The sequence below is a fragment of the Pseudophryne corroboree genome, chromosome 4 (genome assembly GCF_028390025.1).
Source record: "Pseudophryne corroboree isolate aPseCor3 chromosome 4, aPseCor3.hap2, whole genome shotgun sequence".
Taxonomy (NCBI): domain Eukaryota; kingdom Metazoa; phylum Chordata; class Amphibia; order Anura; family Myobatrachidae; genus Pseudophryne; species Pseudophryne corroboree.
Genome location: NC_086447.1, coordinates 32,150,985 through 32,169,977, shown reverse-complemented (window position 1 = coordinate 32,169,977; position 18,993 = coordinate 32,150,985). Strand labels below are relative to the sequence as shown.

Sequence of the window (18,993 nt, the reverse complement as noted above, 5' to 3'; positions counted from 1 at the left end):
GTGTGGTCCCTGCACCTTAGTGTCGTCACTGCACCTTAGTGTGGTCCCTGCACCTTAGTGTGGTCCCTGCACCTTAGTGTCGTCACTGCACCTTAGTGTGGTCCCTGCACCTTAGTGTGGTCACTGCACCTCAGTGTGGTCCCTGCACCTTAGTGTGGTCCCTGCACCTTAGTGTGGTCCCTGCACCTTAGTATGGTCCCTGCACCTTAGTGTGGTCACTGCACCTTAGTGTGGTCCCTGCACCTTAGTGTGGTCACTGCACCTTAGTGTGGTCACTGCACCTTAGTGTGGTCCCTGCACCTTAGTGTGGTCACTGCTCCTTAGTGTGGTCACTGCACCTTAGTGTGGTCCCTGCACCTTAGTGTCGTCACTGCACCTTAGTGTGGTCCCTGCACCTTAGTGTGGTCCCTGCACCTTAGTGTGGTCCCTGCACCTTAGTGTCGTCACTGCACCTTAGTGTGGTCCCTGCACCTTAGTGTGCTCACTGCACCTTAGTGTGGTCCCTGCACCTTAGTGTCGTCACTGCACATTAGTGTGGTCCCTGCACCTTAGTGTGGTCACTGCACCTTAGTGTGGTCACTGCACCTTAGTGTGGTCCCTGCACCTTAGTGTGGTCACTGCACCTTAGTGTGGTCCCTGCACCTTAGTGTGGTCACTGCACCTTAGTGTGGTCCCTGCACCTTAGTGTGGTCACTGCACCTTAGTGTCGTCACTGCACCTTAGTGTGGTCCCTGCACCTTAGTGTGGTCCCTGCACCTTAGTGTCGTCACTGCACCTCAGTGTGGTCCCTGCACCTCAGTGTGGTCCCTGCACCTTAGTGTGGTCCCTGCACCTTAGTGTGGTCACTGCACCTTAGTGTGGTCCCTGCACCTTAGTGTGGTCACTGCACCTTAGTGTCGTCACTGCAACTCAGTGTGGTCCCTGCACCTTAGTGTGGTCACTGCACCTTAGTGTGGTCCCTGCACCTTAGTGTGGTCCCTGCACCTTAGTGTGGTCCCTGCACCTTAGTGTGGTCACTGCACCTTAGTGTGGTCCCTGCACCTTAGTGTGGTCCCTGCACCTTAGTGTGGTCCCTGCACCTTAGTGTGGTCACTGCACCTTAGTGTCGTCACTGCACCTTAGTGTGGTCCCTGCACCTTAGTGTGGTCCCTGCACCTTAGTGTGGTCACTGCACCTTAGTGTCGTCACTGCACCTTAGTGTCGTCAGTCCCTGCACCTTAGTGTGGTCCCTGCACCTTAGTGTGGTCCCTGCACCTTAGTGTGGTCCCTGCACCTTAGTGTCGTCACTGCACCTTAGTGTGGTCACTGCACCTTAGTGTGGTCCCTGCACCTTAGTGTGGTCACTGCACCTTAGTGTGGTCACTGCACCTTAGTGTGGTCACTGCACCTTAGTGTGGTCACTGCACCTTAGTGTGGTCCCTGCACCTTAGTGTGGTCCCTGCACCTTAGTGTGGTCCCAGCACCTTAGTGTGGTCACTGCACCTTAGTGTGGTCACTGCACCTTAGTGTCGTCACTGCACCTTAGTGTGGTCACTGCACCTTAGTGTGGTCCCTGCACCTTAGTGTGGTCCCTGCACCTTAGTGTCGTCACTGCACCTTAGTGTGGTCCCTGCACCTTAGTGTGGTCACTGCACCTCAGTGTGGTCCCTGCACCTTAGTGTGGTCACTGCACCTTAGTGTGGTCACTGCACCTTAGTGTGGTCCCTGCACCTTAGTGTGGTCCCTGCACCTTAGTGTGGTCACTGCACCTTAGTGTGGTCCCTGCACCTTAGTGTGGTCCCTGCACCTTAGTGTGGTCCCTGCACCTTAGTGTGGTCACTGCACCTTAGTGTCGTCACTGCACCTTAGTGTGGTCACTGCACCTTAGTGTCGTCACTGCACCTTAGTGTGGTCACTGCACCTTAGTGTGGTCACTGCACCTTAGTGTGGTCACTGCACCTTAGTGTGGTCCCTGCACCTTAGTGTGGTCCCTGCACCTTAGTGTGGTCCCTGCACCTTAGTGTCGTCACTGCACCTTAGTGTGGTCCCTGCACCTTAGTGTGGTCACTGCACCTTAGTGTGGTCACTGCACCTTAGTGTGGTCCCTGCACCTTAGTGTGGTCACTGCACCTTAGTGTGGTCCCTGCACCTTAGTGTGGTCACTGCACCTTAGTGTGGTCACTGCACCTTAGTGTGGTCCCTGCACCTTAGTGTGGTCACTGCACCTTAGTGTGGTCACTGCACCTTAGTGTGGTCCCTGCACCTTAGTGTCGTCACTGCACCTTAGTGTGGTCACTGCACCTTAGTGTGGTCACTGCACCTTAGTGTCGTCACTGCACCTTAGTGTGGTCCCTGCACCTTAGTGTGGTCACTGCACCTTAGTTACTGGTGATGGACCCCCATTATAGTGTAGTGCTGAGTATAACTACACCGCTGACACATGAGATCAGTGCTGTGTCCGAGGCATGAGGCACAGTGAGGTTACTGGTGGTGGACCAGCGTGCGTAGGATGACGTATGTGTTCTGAATGATTTTCAGGTACCAGGAGGAACCTTCGTAGTGATTTGCTGGTGGCTGCAGATTCTATCACTAACACCATGTCTTCTCTGGTAAAGGAGCTGCACTCAGGTGGGTGCCCGGCCTGCTTACCCTCAGGTATTTATCCCGCTACACCACTAGTGATGTCACCTGCAGGATATGGCAGGCCGCCTCGTACTTCAGGCCTGTCTGACACAGACTGGAGTTCTACGTTCATAGTGTTGGTGTGCCTGAGCTTAGCGGCTATGACTCAGTGGCTAAGAGCACTGACGGACACTGAGACTTCGTGGAGAGCCATGGTTCCTATTTCCGCTTCTTGAACATTAGACAAGTCTCCCTGTGTCCTTATGTCACATAATCAGCCACATCCCAGCGTTCTGTGAGAAAAGTGTGTACTGTAGACCTTACACTCCTCCTGGATCCCACGCATTACACCTGCAGCACTTTCCATAACTGTTCCTCCAGGGGTATTGCTGTGTCACTACTATATCTCTCTGTCACAGCTGAGAATGGCACCAGGCGAATGGGGTGGGGAGAGGATGAGGTGGTAATCAGTGGGTGAGAGTGACCGCTATCTCTCTCTGTCACAGCTGAGAATGGCACCAGGAGAATGGGGTGGGGATGGATGAGGTGGTAATCAGTGGGTGAGAGTGACCGCTATCTCTCTCTGTCACAGCTGAGAATGGCACCAGGAGAATGGGGTGAGGGATGGATGGGTGAGCTGGTAATCAGTGGGTGAGAGTGACCGCTATCTCTCTGTCACAGATGAGAATGGCACCAGGAGAATGGGGTGGGGGATGGATGGATGAGGTGGTAATCAGTGGGTGAGAGTGACCGCTATCTCTCTCTGTCACAGCTGAGAATGGCACCAGGATAATGGGGTGGGGGATGGATGGATGAGGTGGTAATCAGTGGGTGAGAGTGACCGCTATCTCTCTCTGTCACAGCTGAGAATGGCACCAGGAGAATGGGGTGGGGGATGGATGGATGAGGTGGTAATCAGTGGGTGAGAGTGACCGCTATCTCTCTGTCACAGATGAGAATGGCACCAGGAGAATGGGGTGGGGGATGGATGGATGAGGTGGTAATCAGTGGGTGAGAGTGACCGCTATCTCTCTCTGTCACAGCTGAGAATGGCACCAGGATAATGGGGTGGGGGATGGATGGATGAGGTGGTAATCAGTGGGTGAGAGTGACCGCTATCTCTCTCTGTCACAGCTGAGAATGGCACCAGGATAATGGGGTGGGGGATGGATGGATGAGATGGTAATCAGTGGGTGAGAGTGACTGCTATCTCTCTCTGTCACAGATGAGAATGGCACCAGGAGAATGGGGTGAGGGATGGATGGGTGAGGTGGTAATCAGTGGGTAAGAGTGACCGCTATCTCTCTGTTACAGCTGAGAATGGCACCAGGAGAATGGGGTGGGGGGTGGATGGATGAGGTGGTAATCAGTGGGTGAGAGTGACCGCTATCTCTCTCTGTCACAGCTGAGAATGGCACCAGGAGAATGGGGTGGGGGATGGATGGATGGATGAGGTGGTAATCAGTGGGTGAGAGTGACCGCTATCTCTCTGTCACAGCTGAGAATGGCACCAGGAGAATGGGGTGAGGAGAGGATGAGGTGGTAATCAGTGGGTGAGAGTGACCGCTATCTCTCTCTGTCACAGCTGAGAATGGCACCAGGAGAATGGGGTGAGGGATGGATGGATGAGGTGGTAATCAGTGGGTGAGAGTGACCGCTATCTCTCTCTGTCACAGCTGAGAATGGCACCAGGAGAATGGGGTGGGGGATGGATGGATGAGGTGGTAATCAGTGGGTGAGAGTGACCGCTATCTCTGTTACAGCTGAGAATGGCACCAGGAGAATGGGGTGGGGGATGGATGAGGTGGTAATCAGTGGGTGAGAGTGACCGCGATCTCTCTCTGTCACAGCTGAGAATGGCACCAGGAGAATGGGGTGGGGGATGGATGAGGTGGTAATCAGTGGGTGAGAGTGACCGCGATCTCTCTCTGTCACAGCTGAGAATGGCACCAGGAGAAAGGGGTGGGGGATGGATGAGGTGGTAATCAGTGGGTGAGAGTGACTGCTATCTCTCTCTGTCATAGCTGAGAATGGCACCAGGAGAATGGGGTGGGGAGAGGATGGATGAGGTGGTAATCAGTGGGTGAGAGTGACCGCTATCTCTCTCTGTCACAGCTGAGAATGGCACCAGGAGAATGGGGTGAGGGATGGATGGATGGATGATGTGGTAATCAATGGGTGGGAGTGACCGCTATCTCTCTGTCACAGCTGAGAATGGCACCAGGAGAATGGGGTGGGGGATGGATGGATGATGTGGTAATCAATGGGTGGGAGTGACCGCTATCTCTCTCTGTCACAGCTGAGAATGGCACCAGGAGAATGTGGTGATGGATGGATGAGGTGGTAATCAGTGGGTGAGAGTGACCGCTATCTCTCTGTCACAGCTGAGAATGGCACCAGGAGAATGGGGTGAGGGATGGATGGATGAGGTGGTAATCAGTGGGTGAGAGTGACCGCTATCTCTGCCACAGCTGAGAATGGCACCAGGAAAATGTGGTGGGGGATGGATGGATGAGGTGGTAATCAGTGGGTGAGAGTGACCGCTATCTCTCTCACAGCTGAGAATGGCACCAGGAGAATGGGGTGGGGGATGGATGAGGTGGTAATCAGTGGGTGAGAGTGACCGCTATCTCTCTGTCACAGCTGAGAATGGCACCAGGAGAATGGGGTGGGGGATGGATGGATGATGTGGTAATCAGTGGGTGAGAGTGACTGCTATCTCTCTCTGTCATAGCTGAGAATGGCACCAGGATAATGGGGTGGGGGATGGATGGATGATGTGGTAATCAGTGGGTGAGAGTGACTGCTAGCTCTCTCTGTCATAGCTGAGAATGGCACCAGGATAATGGGGTGGGGGATGGATGGATGATGTGGTAATCAGTGGGTGAGAGTGACTGCTATCTCTCTCTGTCATAGCTGAGAATGGCACCAGGAGAATGGGGTGGGGGATGGATGGATGATGTGGTAATCAGTGGGTGAGAGTGACTGCTAGCTCTCTCTGTCATAGCTGAGAATGGCACCAGGATAATGGGGTGGGGGATGGATGGATGATGTGGTAATCAGTGGGTGAGAGTGACTGCTATCTCTCTCTGTCATAGCTGAGAATGGCACCAGGATAATGGGGTGGGGGATGGATGGATGATGTGGTAATCAGTGGGTGAGAGTGACTGCTAGCTCTCTCTGTCATAGCTGAGAATGGCACCAGGATAATGGGGTGGGGGATGGATGGATGATGTGGTAATCAGTGGGTGAGAGTGACCACTATCTCTCTCTCTCTCTCACAGCTGAGAATGGCACCAGGAGAATGGGGTGGGGGATGGATGAGGTGGTAATCAGTGGGTGATAGTAACCGCTATCTCTCTGTCACAGTTGAGAATGGCACCAGGAGAATGGGGTGGGGGATGGATGATGTGGTAATCAGTGGGTGAGAGTGACCGCTATCTCTCTCTCTCTCACAGCTAAGAATGGCACCAGGAGAATGGGGTGGGGGATGGATGAGGTGGTAATCAGTGGGTGAGAGTGACCGCTATCTCTCTGTCACAGCTGAGAATGGCACCAGGAGAATGGGGTGGGGGATGGATGGATGAGGTGGTAATCAGTGGGTGAGAGTGACCGCTATCTCTCTCTGTCACAGCTGAGAATGGCACCAGGAGAATGGGGTGGGGGATGGATGGATGAGGTGGTAATCAGTGGCTGACGGTGACCGGTTTCTCTGTCTCTCACAGCTGAGAATGGCACCAGGAGAATGGGGTGGGGGATGGATGAGGTGGTAATCAGTGGGTGAGAGTGACCGCTATCTTTCTTTCTCTCTGTCGCAACAGATGACGGCACTGATGAGGAAGATGGATGATGTGGTAATCAGTGGGTGAGAGTGACTGCTAGCTCTCTCTGTCATAGCTGAGAATGGCACCAGGATAATGGGGTGGGGGATGGATGGATGATGTGGTAATCAGTGGGTGAGAGTGACTGCTATCTCTCTCTGTCACAGCTGAGAATGGCACCAGGATAATGGGGTGGGGGATGGATGGATGATGTGGTAATCAGTGGGTGAGAGTGACTGCTAGCTCTCTCTGTCATAGCTGAGAATGGCACCAGGATAATGGGGTGGGGGATGGATGGATGATGTGGTAATCAGTGGGTGAGAGTGACTGCTATCTCTCTCTGTCATAGCTGAGAATGGCACCAGGATAATGGGGTGGGGGATGGATGGATGATGTGGTAATCAGTGGGTGAGAGTGACTGCTATCTCTCTCTGTCATAGCTGAGAATGGCACCAGGATAATGGGGTGGGGGATGGATGGATGATGTGGTAATCAGTGGGTGAGAGTGACTGCTAGCTCTCTCTGTCATAGCTGAGAATGGCACCAGGATAATGGGGTGGGGGATGGATGGATGATGTGGTAATCAGTGGGTGAGAGTGACCACTATCTCTCTCTCTCTCTCACAGCTGAGAATGGCACCAGGAGAATGGGGTGGGGGATGGATGAGGTGGTAATCAGTGGGTGATAGTAACCGCTATCTCTCTGTCACAGCTGAGAATGGCACCAGGAGAATGGGGTGGGGGATGGATGATGTGGTAATCAGTGGGTGAGAGTGACCGCTATCTCTCTCTCTCTCACAGCTAAGAATGGCACCAGGAGAATGGGGTGGGGGATGGATGAGGTGGTAATCAGTGGGTGAGAGTGACCGCTATCTCTCTGTCACAGCTGAGAATGGCACCAGGAGAATGGGGTGGGGGATGGATGGATGAGGTGGTAATCAGTGGGTGAGAGTGACCGCTATCTCTCTCTGTCACAGCTGAGAATGGCACCAGGAGAATGGGGTGGGGGATGGATGGATGAGGTGGTAATCAGTGGCTGACGGTGACCGGTTTCTCTGTCTCTCACAGCTGAGAATGGCACCAGGAGAATGGGGTGGGGGATGGATGAGGTGGTAATCAGTGGGTGAGAGTGACCGCTATATTTCTTTCTCTCTGTCGCAACAGATGACGGCGCTGATGAGGAAGATGATAAGATACAGAACGGGAAGGATAGAGGTCAGCTTCATGCTTGTGGTGCTGAATGATGACTGTACAGCTTCCTCCTTGCGCGTCTGTCACGTACTCCGTTACGTCTGTACATTCCCTCACACAGAAAATGAGGGTTTCTCTCTTTCTAGGTCTTGATTAGTTCTCTTATTCTGTGTGTAATTCCCAGTATCTGCAGATTAGCATGTCACTGTGTTGTATAAGAGATAATAAAAGGCGTCGGCACATAATACGTATAGGTCCATCAGCAGAGCAGTGCCCAGAGATGGCATGGGTAATGCAGTGCCAGGCGTAGGAGGAAAGTAGCATATTGCCACGTGCACCGCACCTTCTGACCATGTGGTTCTTGTGTTAGTGGCACACCAAAGACTGGCATATAGCGGAAGTAGTGACGATATTTAAAAAGGGAAGTAAATCTGAACCAGGTAACTATAGACCAGTAAGTCTTACATCTATAGTGTGGAAAGTACTGAAAGGTGTTTTAAGGGCTAGAATACAGTAGTTCCATGAAGCCAAAAAGGTTATTAATAGGAACCAACATGGATTTGTGAAGGATAGATCGCGTCAAACCAACTTAATAGGCTTTTACGAAACAGTGCTAACCTAGTCCAGGGTAAGGAGGTGGATGTAATCTTTTTAGATTTTGCTGAAGCTTTCGATACAGTTCCTCGCTTGAGACTAATCTACAAGTTAAGAGAACTTGGGCTAGGAAGCACAATAATCACTTGGGTTAGAAATTGGTTAGATAATAGGGAGCAGCGCGTCGTGGTAAATGGAACTTTTTCTAAAAGGACAGAAGTACTAAGTGGTGTGCCACAAGGGTCTGTACTTGGACCACTATTGTTCAACATTTTCATAAATTATCTAGCAGTAGGTCTAGAGAGCATGGTGTCAATTTTTGTAGACGATACCAAACTGTGTAAGGTTATAAACTAGGAGGGGGACGCTGAGTTTCTTAAGAACAACTTATTTAAACTGGAAGCATGGGCAGCAAAATGGAGAATGAGGTTCAATATAGACAAATGTAAGGTAATGCACTGTGGGGGCAAGACCAAAAACACTACCTACATACTAAATGGGGAGAAACTAGGGGACTGCAGCAATTAAGGAAAACAAGATATTAGCATGTATAAAACGGGGAATTGTTGCAAAGGACGAGAGTGTTATACTCCCACTATATAAATCACTAGTGAGGACACATCTTGAATACTGTGCACAGTTATGGGCACCATACTACAAAAATGATATCCTGGAACTAGAAAAGGTTCAGAGACGGGCGACCAAATTGATTAAGGGGATGGAGACGCTAGAATATGAGGAAAGGCTTGCTAGGCTAGGCATGTTTACACTGGATAAAAGGAGATTACGAGGGGACATGATTAACATTTACAAATATATAAGGAGACAATACACAGAGCTTGCGGGGGATTTGTTTTCGGTAAGATCATCACAAAGGACACGTGGAAGATCATCACAAAGGACACGTGGACACCCGCCTAGGTTACAGGAGAGGAGATTTCGCACACAGAGATGTAAAGGTTGCTTCAAAGTAAGGACGATACGTATTTGGAATTCCCTGCCTGAGAGAGTAGTAATGGCGGACTCAGTCATTACTTTTAAGAATGGGCTAGATACATTCCTAATGGATAAGTATATACAGGGTTATGGTGGGTAAATCATGCACTATAGTATTAAAAAAAAAAGGAATAGACATAACGGTTAAACATTCACAACAGTTGACATTAGTATTAGTAATATTATGGTGTCGGAGATCAGTAACAGGTTGAACTCGATGGACAAGTTGTCTTTGTTCATCCTCAGACACTATGTTGTACACCAGATAAGCATATCGTATGTCCGAGAACCAATCAGTGTCAGCGGTCAGGACACCAGTAGCCAATCACAAGTGGTCATTTGTACCTTACCCTGACCACATGCAGATAATGCGTCTCTGCAGCTCTCTCCCATTGCGCACCCGGTCCCTGTTGTGTGATCGCAATCAGTTACTTATATAGCGCCAGCGTATTCCGTAGCGCTTTACAATTGAGAGCTATCCATCTTGAAAACAAGACTGGGTAATAACAGACAGACAAAGGAGTAGAAGGGCCCTGCTCGCTGGCTTACACTCTGTAGAACAAGCGCAGTCTGGCGTAAGCGGCAAACGTACATGGGTGCAAATGCGCGTGCCGCATCTGTGTCCGTGCCCACAGCAAATCCGAGCAAGACTGGCGCGGTCCTCACTCAGCGTCATGGTAATGTCCATAGTGTGGTGCATCATTGTGTCTCATCTCTGCCTTCCAGGGTAATGACCTGCACAGAAGAACAAGGTGATCCAAGTAAGTGTCTGCCCCGCGTGCCGCTCCTCGTATATCCTGCCCCGGACATGCGTGTAACCCCCTGCTCTCCCTCCTGTCACAGGCACAGCGATTCCTCCAATATCCATCCTAATGCAGCATCTTACCAGCCACAGCCAGCAGAGAGAGGAGCGGCGAGCATGTAACATACAACATGCGTGTTACTGAGCCATGTGTAGACGCTGGAAGGAGTGCGTGTGCAGAGGCCTGGGGCACTGTGATCCCGCTAACATGGACATGGGCTGAGCGCCCGCAGGAAGGGAATACATTTCATGGTCCGATGTTTACAGAATAAATGTGTCTGTCTGTCAAGTCTCTGCGTGCTGCGTCTTACGCCAGTCACGTGACACGCGTGAGCACACACTGGAAGTCACACCACATGCTGTAGTCTCACCAGGCAACGACAGGCTTATGTCACATGTTTTCATCATGTCATAGGGCAGTGGCAGTCATGTGATATATTTAACGATGGCATGAGACCGTCCAAGTCATGTGACATTACATGATGTCATTGGGCAATAGCAGTCATGTGATGTGGTACATGATGTCATCGGGCAATAGCAGTCATGTGATGTGGTACATAATGTCATCGGGCAGTAACAGTCATGTGATATATTTAACGATGGCATGAGACCGTACAAGTCATGTGACATTACATGATGTCATTGGGCAATAGCAGTCATGTGATGTGGTACATGATGTCATCGGGCAGTAGCAGGCATGTGATGTGTTTAATGATGGCATCAGACCATACAAGTCATATGACATATTACATGATGTCATCAGACAGATGCAGTCATGTGATATGGTACATGATGTCATCGGGCAGTAGCAGTCATGTGATGTGTGTAGGGAGTAGAAGCTTTGGGACATAACATCTTCATGCAGTAGTGGATTTGTACCATGCGATTCCATGTTATCAGGCAGTAGCAGCCATGTTACATGACGTATTTAGGCAGTAGTAGTTGTGAGACATCTAATAAGTCTTGAAGGAGTAACAGTAATGTGACATGATGTCTGCAGGTAGTAGCAGTCATGTGACATATTATATGATATCAGACAGTAGCAGCCATGTTTCATGTTGTCTTCAGGCAGTAGACATGTAACAGATTATATGATGTCATCAGACAGTAGCTGCCATCTAACAAGTGATATGATGTCATCAGACAGTAGCTGCCATGTAACAAGTGATATGATGTCATCAGACAGTAGCAGCCATGTAACAGATGATATGATGTCATCAGACAGTAGCTGCCATTTTACAAGTTATATGATGTCATCAGGCCGTAGCAGCCATGTAACAGATTATATGATGTCATCAGGCAGTAGCAGCCATGTCTCATGATGTCTGTAGTTAGTAGCAGTCATGTGACTTGTTATCAGGGAGTAGCAGTCATGCATGTGACATGTTATATGCAGGGACTAGTAGCCATTTTTAATTATGTCTGCAGGGAGTAGCAGTTATGTGACATGTTCTATGATGTCATCATGCAGTACTAGCCATGTTCATGATGTCTGCAGGTAGTAACAGTCATGTGACATGTTATATGATGTCATGCAGTAGCAGACATGGGACCTGTTATATGATGTTACCATCCATGAGTAGCCATGCTTCACGATGTGTGCAGGCAGTAGCAGTCATGTGACCGGTTATATGATGTCATCATACACTAGTAGCCATGTTTCATATTATATGCAGGCAGTAGCAGTCATGTGACCGGTTATATGATGTCATCATACACTAGTAGCCATGATTCATGATGCGTGCAGGCAGTAGCAGTCATGTGACATGTAATGTAATGTCATCATGCAGTAGTAGCCATGTTTCATGTTATATGCAGAGAGTAGTCATGTGACATGATATATGCTGTTATCATACACTAGTAGCCATGATTCATGATGTGTGCAGGCAGTAGCAGTCATGTGACATGTTCTGTGATGTCATGCAGTAGCAGTCATGTGACCTGTGATCGGGCAGCATGTCTGTCTGTATAATGCAGAATGAGCCGCTGTGTGAGCTGTGTAAGGCGGATACAGGGGCTGATGTAGAGATGGTTACTAGATAAGAGTAAATGATTGAAGGGAAATGTTATCTGCACATATTCAGCATGTGCTCCTGTTACATCGTGGTGGCATAGGCGTACATATGCTTTCCCAGCAGGCGTACAGTCACCTCTGCACCAGCCCCGTAATATACATTATCGTCCATGGCACATAAACATACGTGAGGACAATGCTGCATCGTTAGTGCAGGTGGAGCGGTGTTAGTGCAGCCTCACTGATGGTTCTCACCGGTGTATACACCACCGGGCATTGTATAAGCTGTAAGCCTCCATTACATGGCCATCCGACAGTGCCAGTGCAGTACCACCCTGCATAGCACTGCACTCACACTGCTGGCTGTACATCACCAAATGCTTATTCCAGATCCTCACCGCTTCATTACCGGCCTGTGTATCCTGTTACTGATCTGCCACATGCTACTGGCGTAGGGATAGTAGCTTAGGCTGCATGTACTGTGGGCGCCAGTGTCTTTCTCAGTCTTCATCAATTTATCTGTAATGTGCCAAAAAATTCTGCAGGACAGTGTAAATAACGAGTTGTACAACACACAAATCACACACCACAGAACCGGGATGTTCGAGGCTGATGGAGGAGATAGTACACATGAGAGACAGATAGTAGCGAGGGAGCTTACACTCTAGAAATAGGCCTTGTAGACATTGTCCCAAGTGGCTGTGTGATGTGGATAATAATTATACAGTCTGGCTGTCATAATAAGACGCATGCCTACACTCAGAGTACAGAGATGAGTCCGATACATCTATCATGAAGAAGCAGGACGCAGCAGAAAAGTCTATATATGCGATGTGCTGCAGCTTATACCACAGCAGCACAGAGGAGCCAGGAGAGCAAGCGTTACAGAGCATTTGCCCCTCACTTGCTGGTGTGTGGGTACTAGGGCTAATAAATACAATTACCCCATAGCACAGTCACATGTACATAGAACAATCACAAAGCTCTATCTCAGTCTCACTCAAAAAGTTCAGTCAGAATTGAGAGAGGAGGAGTTAGGATTGCAGATGGGAGGAGTTGGGACTGTAGAGGGAGGAGTCAAGATTAAACAGTAAACCGCCCCCCCTAAAGAAAAGTCTAGATCTGTCCCTGCTGAAGTGTCCAGGACTTTGCTTGTCATATGTTCCATTTTCACTGCCATCGGATTGGAAGAACTTCTGGTCATATAATCTGCTGGTCTCTGGTTTGTATGGGATGATAACGGGATTGGGAGAACTAGCCATTGATATAATGTGCTAGTCATTGACTTGTATGGGATGATAATGATGAAGTGATTGGGAGAACTATACATTGATATCATGTGCTGGTCATTGTTTTGTATTGTGTGCTGGTCACTGCCTTGTATGGAGGGATTGGACAAACTAGCCGGTGAGATGGAGTGCAGGTCACTGGCTTGTATGTGCTGAATGAAGGTGGGACTGGGAGAACTAGCTGGTGATAAGGTGTGCTAGTCACTGGCTACTATGTTCTGATGGTAGGATTGGGAGAACTACCCATCGGATTGGGAGAACTACACTGAATGGTGCGCTGGTCACTGGTGTGTATGCAATGATGGTGGGACTGGGAGTCTAGCTGGTGATATGGTGTGCTGGTCACTGGAGTGTATGGGGTGATGGTGGAACTGGAAGGACTAGCCCGGGGATATGATGTGCTGGTCACTGGCGTGTATGGGAAGATGGTGGGATTGGGAAGGACTAGCCTGGGTTATGGTGTGCTGGTCACTGGTGTGTATGGAATGATGGTGGGACTGGGAGTCTAGCTGGTGATATTGTGTGCTGGTCACTGGCGTGTATGGGAAGATGGTGGGACTGGGAGGACTAGCCTGGGTTATGGTGTGCTGGTCACTGGAATGTATGGAATGATGGTGGGACTGGGAGGACTAGCCTGGGTTATGGTGTGCTGGTCACTGGAATGTATGGAATGATGGTGGGACTGGGAGGACTAGCCTGGGTTATGGTGTGCTGGTCACTGGAATGTATGGAATGATGGTGGGACTGGGAGGACTAGCCTGGGTTATGGTGTGCTGGTCACTGGCGTGTATGGAATGATGGTGGGACTGGGAGGACTAGCCTGGGTTATGGTGTGCTGGTCACTGGCGTGTATGGAATGATGGTGGGACTGGGAGGACTAGCCTGCGTTATGGTGTATATGGGATGATGGTGGGGTAGTATGAGTGACATGTCACCTGTGACCAGTGGATGACTATATATCCTCACACATGTCATGTCATCCATATGTCCAGTAATGACAGTATGTGTGTCTCCCAGTCCTAGATAGCTGGAGGTGCAGAGAGCCGTCTATGAGTAAAGAATAACCCCACCCAAATTCTAAACATGGCATTTCCCCGGCTCTAACCCCTTCTATCACCGTTTGGTGGCATGGAGCCGCTCAGGGCAGCGGGGTGGAGACTGAGGCCAGGCTCGTCGGCAGCTATCAGACAGTCGCCTCTACCCCAGCAGGAACGCCTGTAAATAAATAAGGATTTGTTTCATTATCCCTTCAAGCAAAGCCAGACATATATAGTTATTATTACACTGGGCGGTGATTGTTCACCTGTCCGTTAAAAGGCAGCTTGCCATAGTGACATGTATCCGTGTATTCCGGTGATACTTCGGTAAATTATCCTGGTACGTCTGCAGAACGTGCAGCTCCGTCTGGCCTCTGAGTAATAGTGTAGGCGGGATCTATGAGACACTGCGTAGCTAATTTCTTTCTATCTTGTATACTAAAAGACCTGCATACACTATGTTGGACGCTAATCTTTAACCTTTAAGCCATGTCATCTGCCAAATAACTGAATAAACGACTTTCATTGTGACAAAGCCCCTCTGCTTTCCTTCTTTCCGCGCAGCCTCTAGACGTGTTATCATTCCCCAGGTTCCCCACGGTGGCGGCTTGTCTGTTGGTGGCATGTGCCAGTCAGTGGGACGTCTCCGCGAGGTCAGACAAGTCCCGAGCCTTCACCAGGAGTCCTGGAGGACAACCTCTCTGAGAGCAGATCAATGCGTCTGCTTACCTGTCAGGAAAAGGTCTCTTCTGTCTAGAATCTAGAGAAAATACAGTGTCTTGTGTTATAATAATGAAAAGACGTGCCACTGCAGATCACCGTAGGCTCTGCAAGGATTGGTTATAGTACGTATGTAGATACAGGCTTCATCATGTAATGAGAACCTATGAATTGCATGGAACAGAGCTGCAGCGCTAGGGGAGGGTTCCTATATGCTATGAGGGTCAGTCCAGCCGTGAAGAAGCCCTTCCAGCCATTTCTTCTTTCACCGTCACACATTTCCCGGTGATGTCATTGTGTAGGCATTTCTCGTGTCTTCAGCGGAGGTAAGACGGTCGGATGATGCAGCAGCTGGAGCCCCTGCTCCAGTATAACACACATCAGAGAGATGAGCGCTGATCTATGAATAGCTCATACAGAAATAACAGTGCAGACTATGAGCCGTTGTGATGTCCTCGTGTATGCTGCAATGTAACGCTTTGTCGCTTATGCAATAGACCCTCCTACAGCGCAGTGGGGGAGACATTATAAAGAGGACAAGTGGAGGTGTTACCCATAGTAAGCCGATCCAATTATAGCTTTCATTTTATGGAACAGGGGTAGCCAACAGATTTTTTTGTGGGTACCAGCCGTTCAACATAACAGAGCAGAAGGCGCTCTATCTGGGGCGCGTTATCTCAGATGTCATCAGTATTGGATATGTAATAAGATCGTAGTTACAACAAAATCTCAAAAACACAGCATGCACTGTTTAAATAAATACCACAGGATATAGGGGGTAATTCAGATCTGATCACTGGGCAGTGATTTTTGCACTGCTGTGATCACATAGTCGCCGCCTACAGGGGGAGTGTATTTTTGCTGTGCAAGTGTGCGAACTCATAGCAGAGCTGTACAAACTGATCTTGTGCAGTCTCAGCCCAGGACTTACTAAGCCGCCGTGATCACATCAGGCTGTTCAGGACCGGAATTGACGTCAGACACCCTCCCTGCAAACGCTTGGACACGCCTGCGTTTTTCCAAACACTCCCAGAAAATGCTCAGTTGCCACCCACAAACGCCCTCTTCCTGTCAATCTCCTTGCGAACGCCTGCGCACAAATCCGTCGCTGACCGGCGATCCGCTTTGCAGCTGTCCGTTGCGCCTGTGCATTGCGGTGCTGCGCAGTTTGGATATGTTCGCCCGCTGTGTGAAAATGCACAGCAGCGATCAGGTCTGAATTACCCCCTTAGTGCAAGAGAAGGCAGTGACTGAGGAACGTAGGGCATCCTGTAAAAAGGGAAAGCGGTGGCTGAAGAATGCAGGACATCCTATGTGAGGGAGGGCAGTGGCTGAGGAGTGCAGGACATCCTGTGTGAGGGAGGTGGCTAAGGAGTGCAGGACAGCCTGTGTGAGGGAGGTGGCTGAGGAATGTAGGGCATGCTGTGCGAGGGAAGGCGGTGGCTGAGAAGCTCGGGACATCCTGTGCGAGGGAAGGTGGTGGCTGAGGAACATAGGGCATCCTGTCCAAGGGAAGGTGGTGGCTTAGGAACGAAAGGCATTCTGTGCGAGGGAAGGTGGTGGATGAGAAGCTCAGGACATCCTGTGCGAGGGAAGGCGGTGGCTGAGAAACGTAGGGCATCCTGTGCGAGGGAAGGTGGTGGATGAGGAACATAGGGCATCCTGTGCGAGGGAAGGTGGTGGATGAGGAACGTAGGGCATCCTGTGCGAGGGAAGGTGATGGATGAGAAGCATAGGACATCCTGTGCAAGGGAAGGTGGTGGCTGAGTAACGTAGGGCATTCTGTGCGAGGGAAGGTGGTGGCTGAGAAACGTAGGGCATCCTGTGCGAGGGAAGGTGGTGGCTGAGAAACGTAGGGCATCCCGTGCTAGGGAAGGTAGTGGCTGAAGAACACAGGGCATCCTGTGCAAGGGAGGGCGGTGACTGAGGAGAGCAGGGCATCCCGTGCTAGGGAAGGTAGTGGCTGAAGAACACAGGGCATCCTGTGTGAGGGAAGGCGGTAGCTGAGGAGAGCAGGGCATCCCGTGCTAGGGAAGGTAGAGGCTGAAGAACACAGGGCATCCTGTGCGAGGGAAGGCGGTAGCTGAGGAGAGCAGGGCATCCCGTGCTAGGGAAGGTAGTGGCTGAAGAACACAGGGCATCCTGTGCGAGGGAAGGCGGTGACTGAGGAGAGCAGGGCATCCCGTGCTAGGGAAGGTAGTGGCTGAGTAACGTAGGGCATCCTGTGCAAGGGAAGGCGGTGACTGAGGAGAACAGGGCATCACGTGCTAGGGAAGGTAGTGGCTGAAGAACACAGGGCATCCTGTGCGAGGGAAGGCGGTAGCTGAGGAGAGCAGGGCATCACGTGCTAGGGAAGGTAGTGGCTGAAGAACACAGGGCATCCTGTGCGAGGGAAGGCGGTAGCTGAGGAGAGCAGGGCATCCCGTGCTAGGGAAGGTAGTGGCTGAAGAACACAGGGCATCCTGTGCGAGGGAAGGCGGTAGCTGAGGAGAGCAGGGCATCCCGTGCTAGGGAAGGTAGTGGCTGAAGAACACAGGGCATCCTGTGCGAGGAAGGCGGTGACTGAGGAGAGCAGGGCATCCCGTGCTAGGGAAGGTAGTGGCTGAAGAACACAGGGCATCCTGTGCGAGGGAAGGCGGTAGCTGAGGAGAGCAGGGCATCCCGTGCTAGGGAAGGTAGTGGCTGAAGAACACAGGGCATCCTGTGCGAGGGAAGGCAGTGGCTGAGGAGAGCAGGGCATCCCGTGCTAGGGAAGGTAGTGGCTGAAGAACACAGGGCATCCTGTGCGAGGGAAGGCGGTGGCTGAGGAGAGCAGGGCATCCCATGCTAGGGAAGGTAGTGGCTGAAGAACACAGGGCATCCTGTGCGAGGGAAGGCGGTAGCTGAGGAGAGCAGGGCATCCCGTGCTAGGGAAGGTAGTGGCTGAAGAACACAGGGCATCCTGTGCGAGGGAAGGCGGTGGCTGAGGAGAGCAGGGCATCCCGTGCTAGGGAAGGTAGTGGCTGAAGAACACAGGGCATCCTGTGCGAGGGAAGGCGGTGGCTGAGGAGAGCAGGGCATCCCATGCTAGGGAAGGTAGTGGCTGAAGAACACAGGGCATCCTGTGCGAGGGAAGGCAGTGGCTGAGGAGAGCAGGGCATCCCGTGCTAGGGAAGGTAGTGGCTGAAGAACACAGGGCATCCTGTGCGAGCGAAGGCAGTGGCTGAGGAGAACAGGGCATCCCGTGCTAGGGAAGGTAGTGGCTGAAGAACACAGGGCATCCTGTGCGAGGGAAGGCAGTGGCTGAGGAGAGCAGGGCATCCCATGCTAGGGAAGGTAGTGGCTGAAGAACACAGGGCATCCTGTGCGAGGGAAGGCAGTGGCTGTGGAGAGCAGGGCATCACGTGCTAGGGAAGGTAGTGGCTGAAGAACACAGGGCATCACGTGCTAGGGAAGGTAGTGGCTGAAGAACACAGGGCATCCTGTGCGAGGGAAGGCGGTGGATGAGGAGAGCAGGGCATCCCGTGCTAGGGAAGGTAGTGGCTAAGGAGAGCAGGGCATCACGTGCTAGGGAAGGTAGTGGCTGAGGAGAGCAGGGCATCACGTGCTAGGGAAGGTAGTGGCTGAGGAGAGCAGGGCATCACATGCTAGGGAAGGTAGTGGCTGAGGAGAGCAGGGCATCACGTGCTAGGGAAGGTAGTGGCTGAGGAGAGCAGGGCATCCCGTGCTAGGGAAGGTAGTGGCTGAGGAGAGCAGGGCATCCCGTGCTAGGGAAGGTAGTGGCTGAAGAACACAGGACATCCTGTGCGAGGGAAGGCGGTAGCTTAGGAGAGCAGGGCATCCCGTGCTAGGGAAGGTAGTGGCTGAAGAACACAGGGCATCCTGTGCGAGGGAAGGTGGTGACTGAGGAGAGCAGGGCATCCCGTGCTAGGGAAGGTAGTGGCTGAGGA

The 18,993-nt window shown here is 51.2% G+C and overlaps 1 protein-coding gene across 1 annotated transcript in view; it reads left to right on the top strand.

The window, feature by feature from the left end:
* DTNB (dystrobrevin beta) overlaps nt 1–10,293 on the top strand; it is a 258,375-nt gene extending 248,082 nt beyond the window's left edge. Inside the window, exons 14-17 of the mRNA XM_063919158.1 lie at nt 2,518–2,607; nt 7,586–7,636; nt 9,929–9,963; nt 10,046–10,293. Of these exons, the coding sequence (XP_063775228.1) occupies nt 2,518–2,607; nt 7,586–7,636; nt 9,929–9,933 (146 nt within the window). The 3' untranslated portion in view covers nt 9,934–9,963; nt 10,046–10,293. The remainder of the gene's footprint in view (nt 1–2,517; nt 2,608–7,585; nt 7,637–9,928; nt 9,964–10,045) is intronic.
* Nucleotides 10,294–18,993: the final 8,700 nt, after the last annotated feature.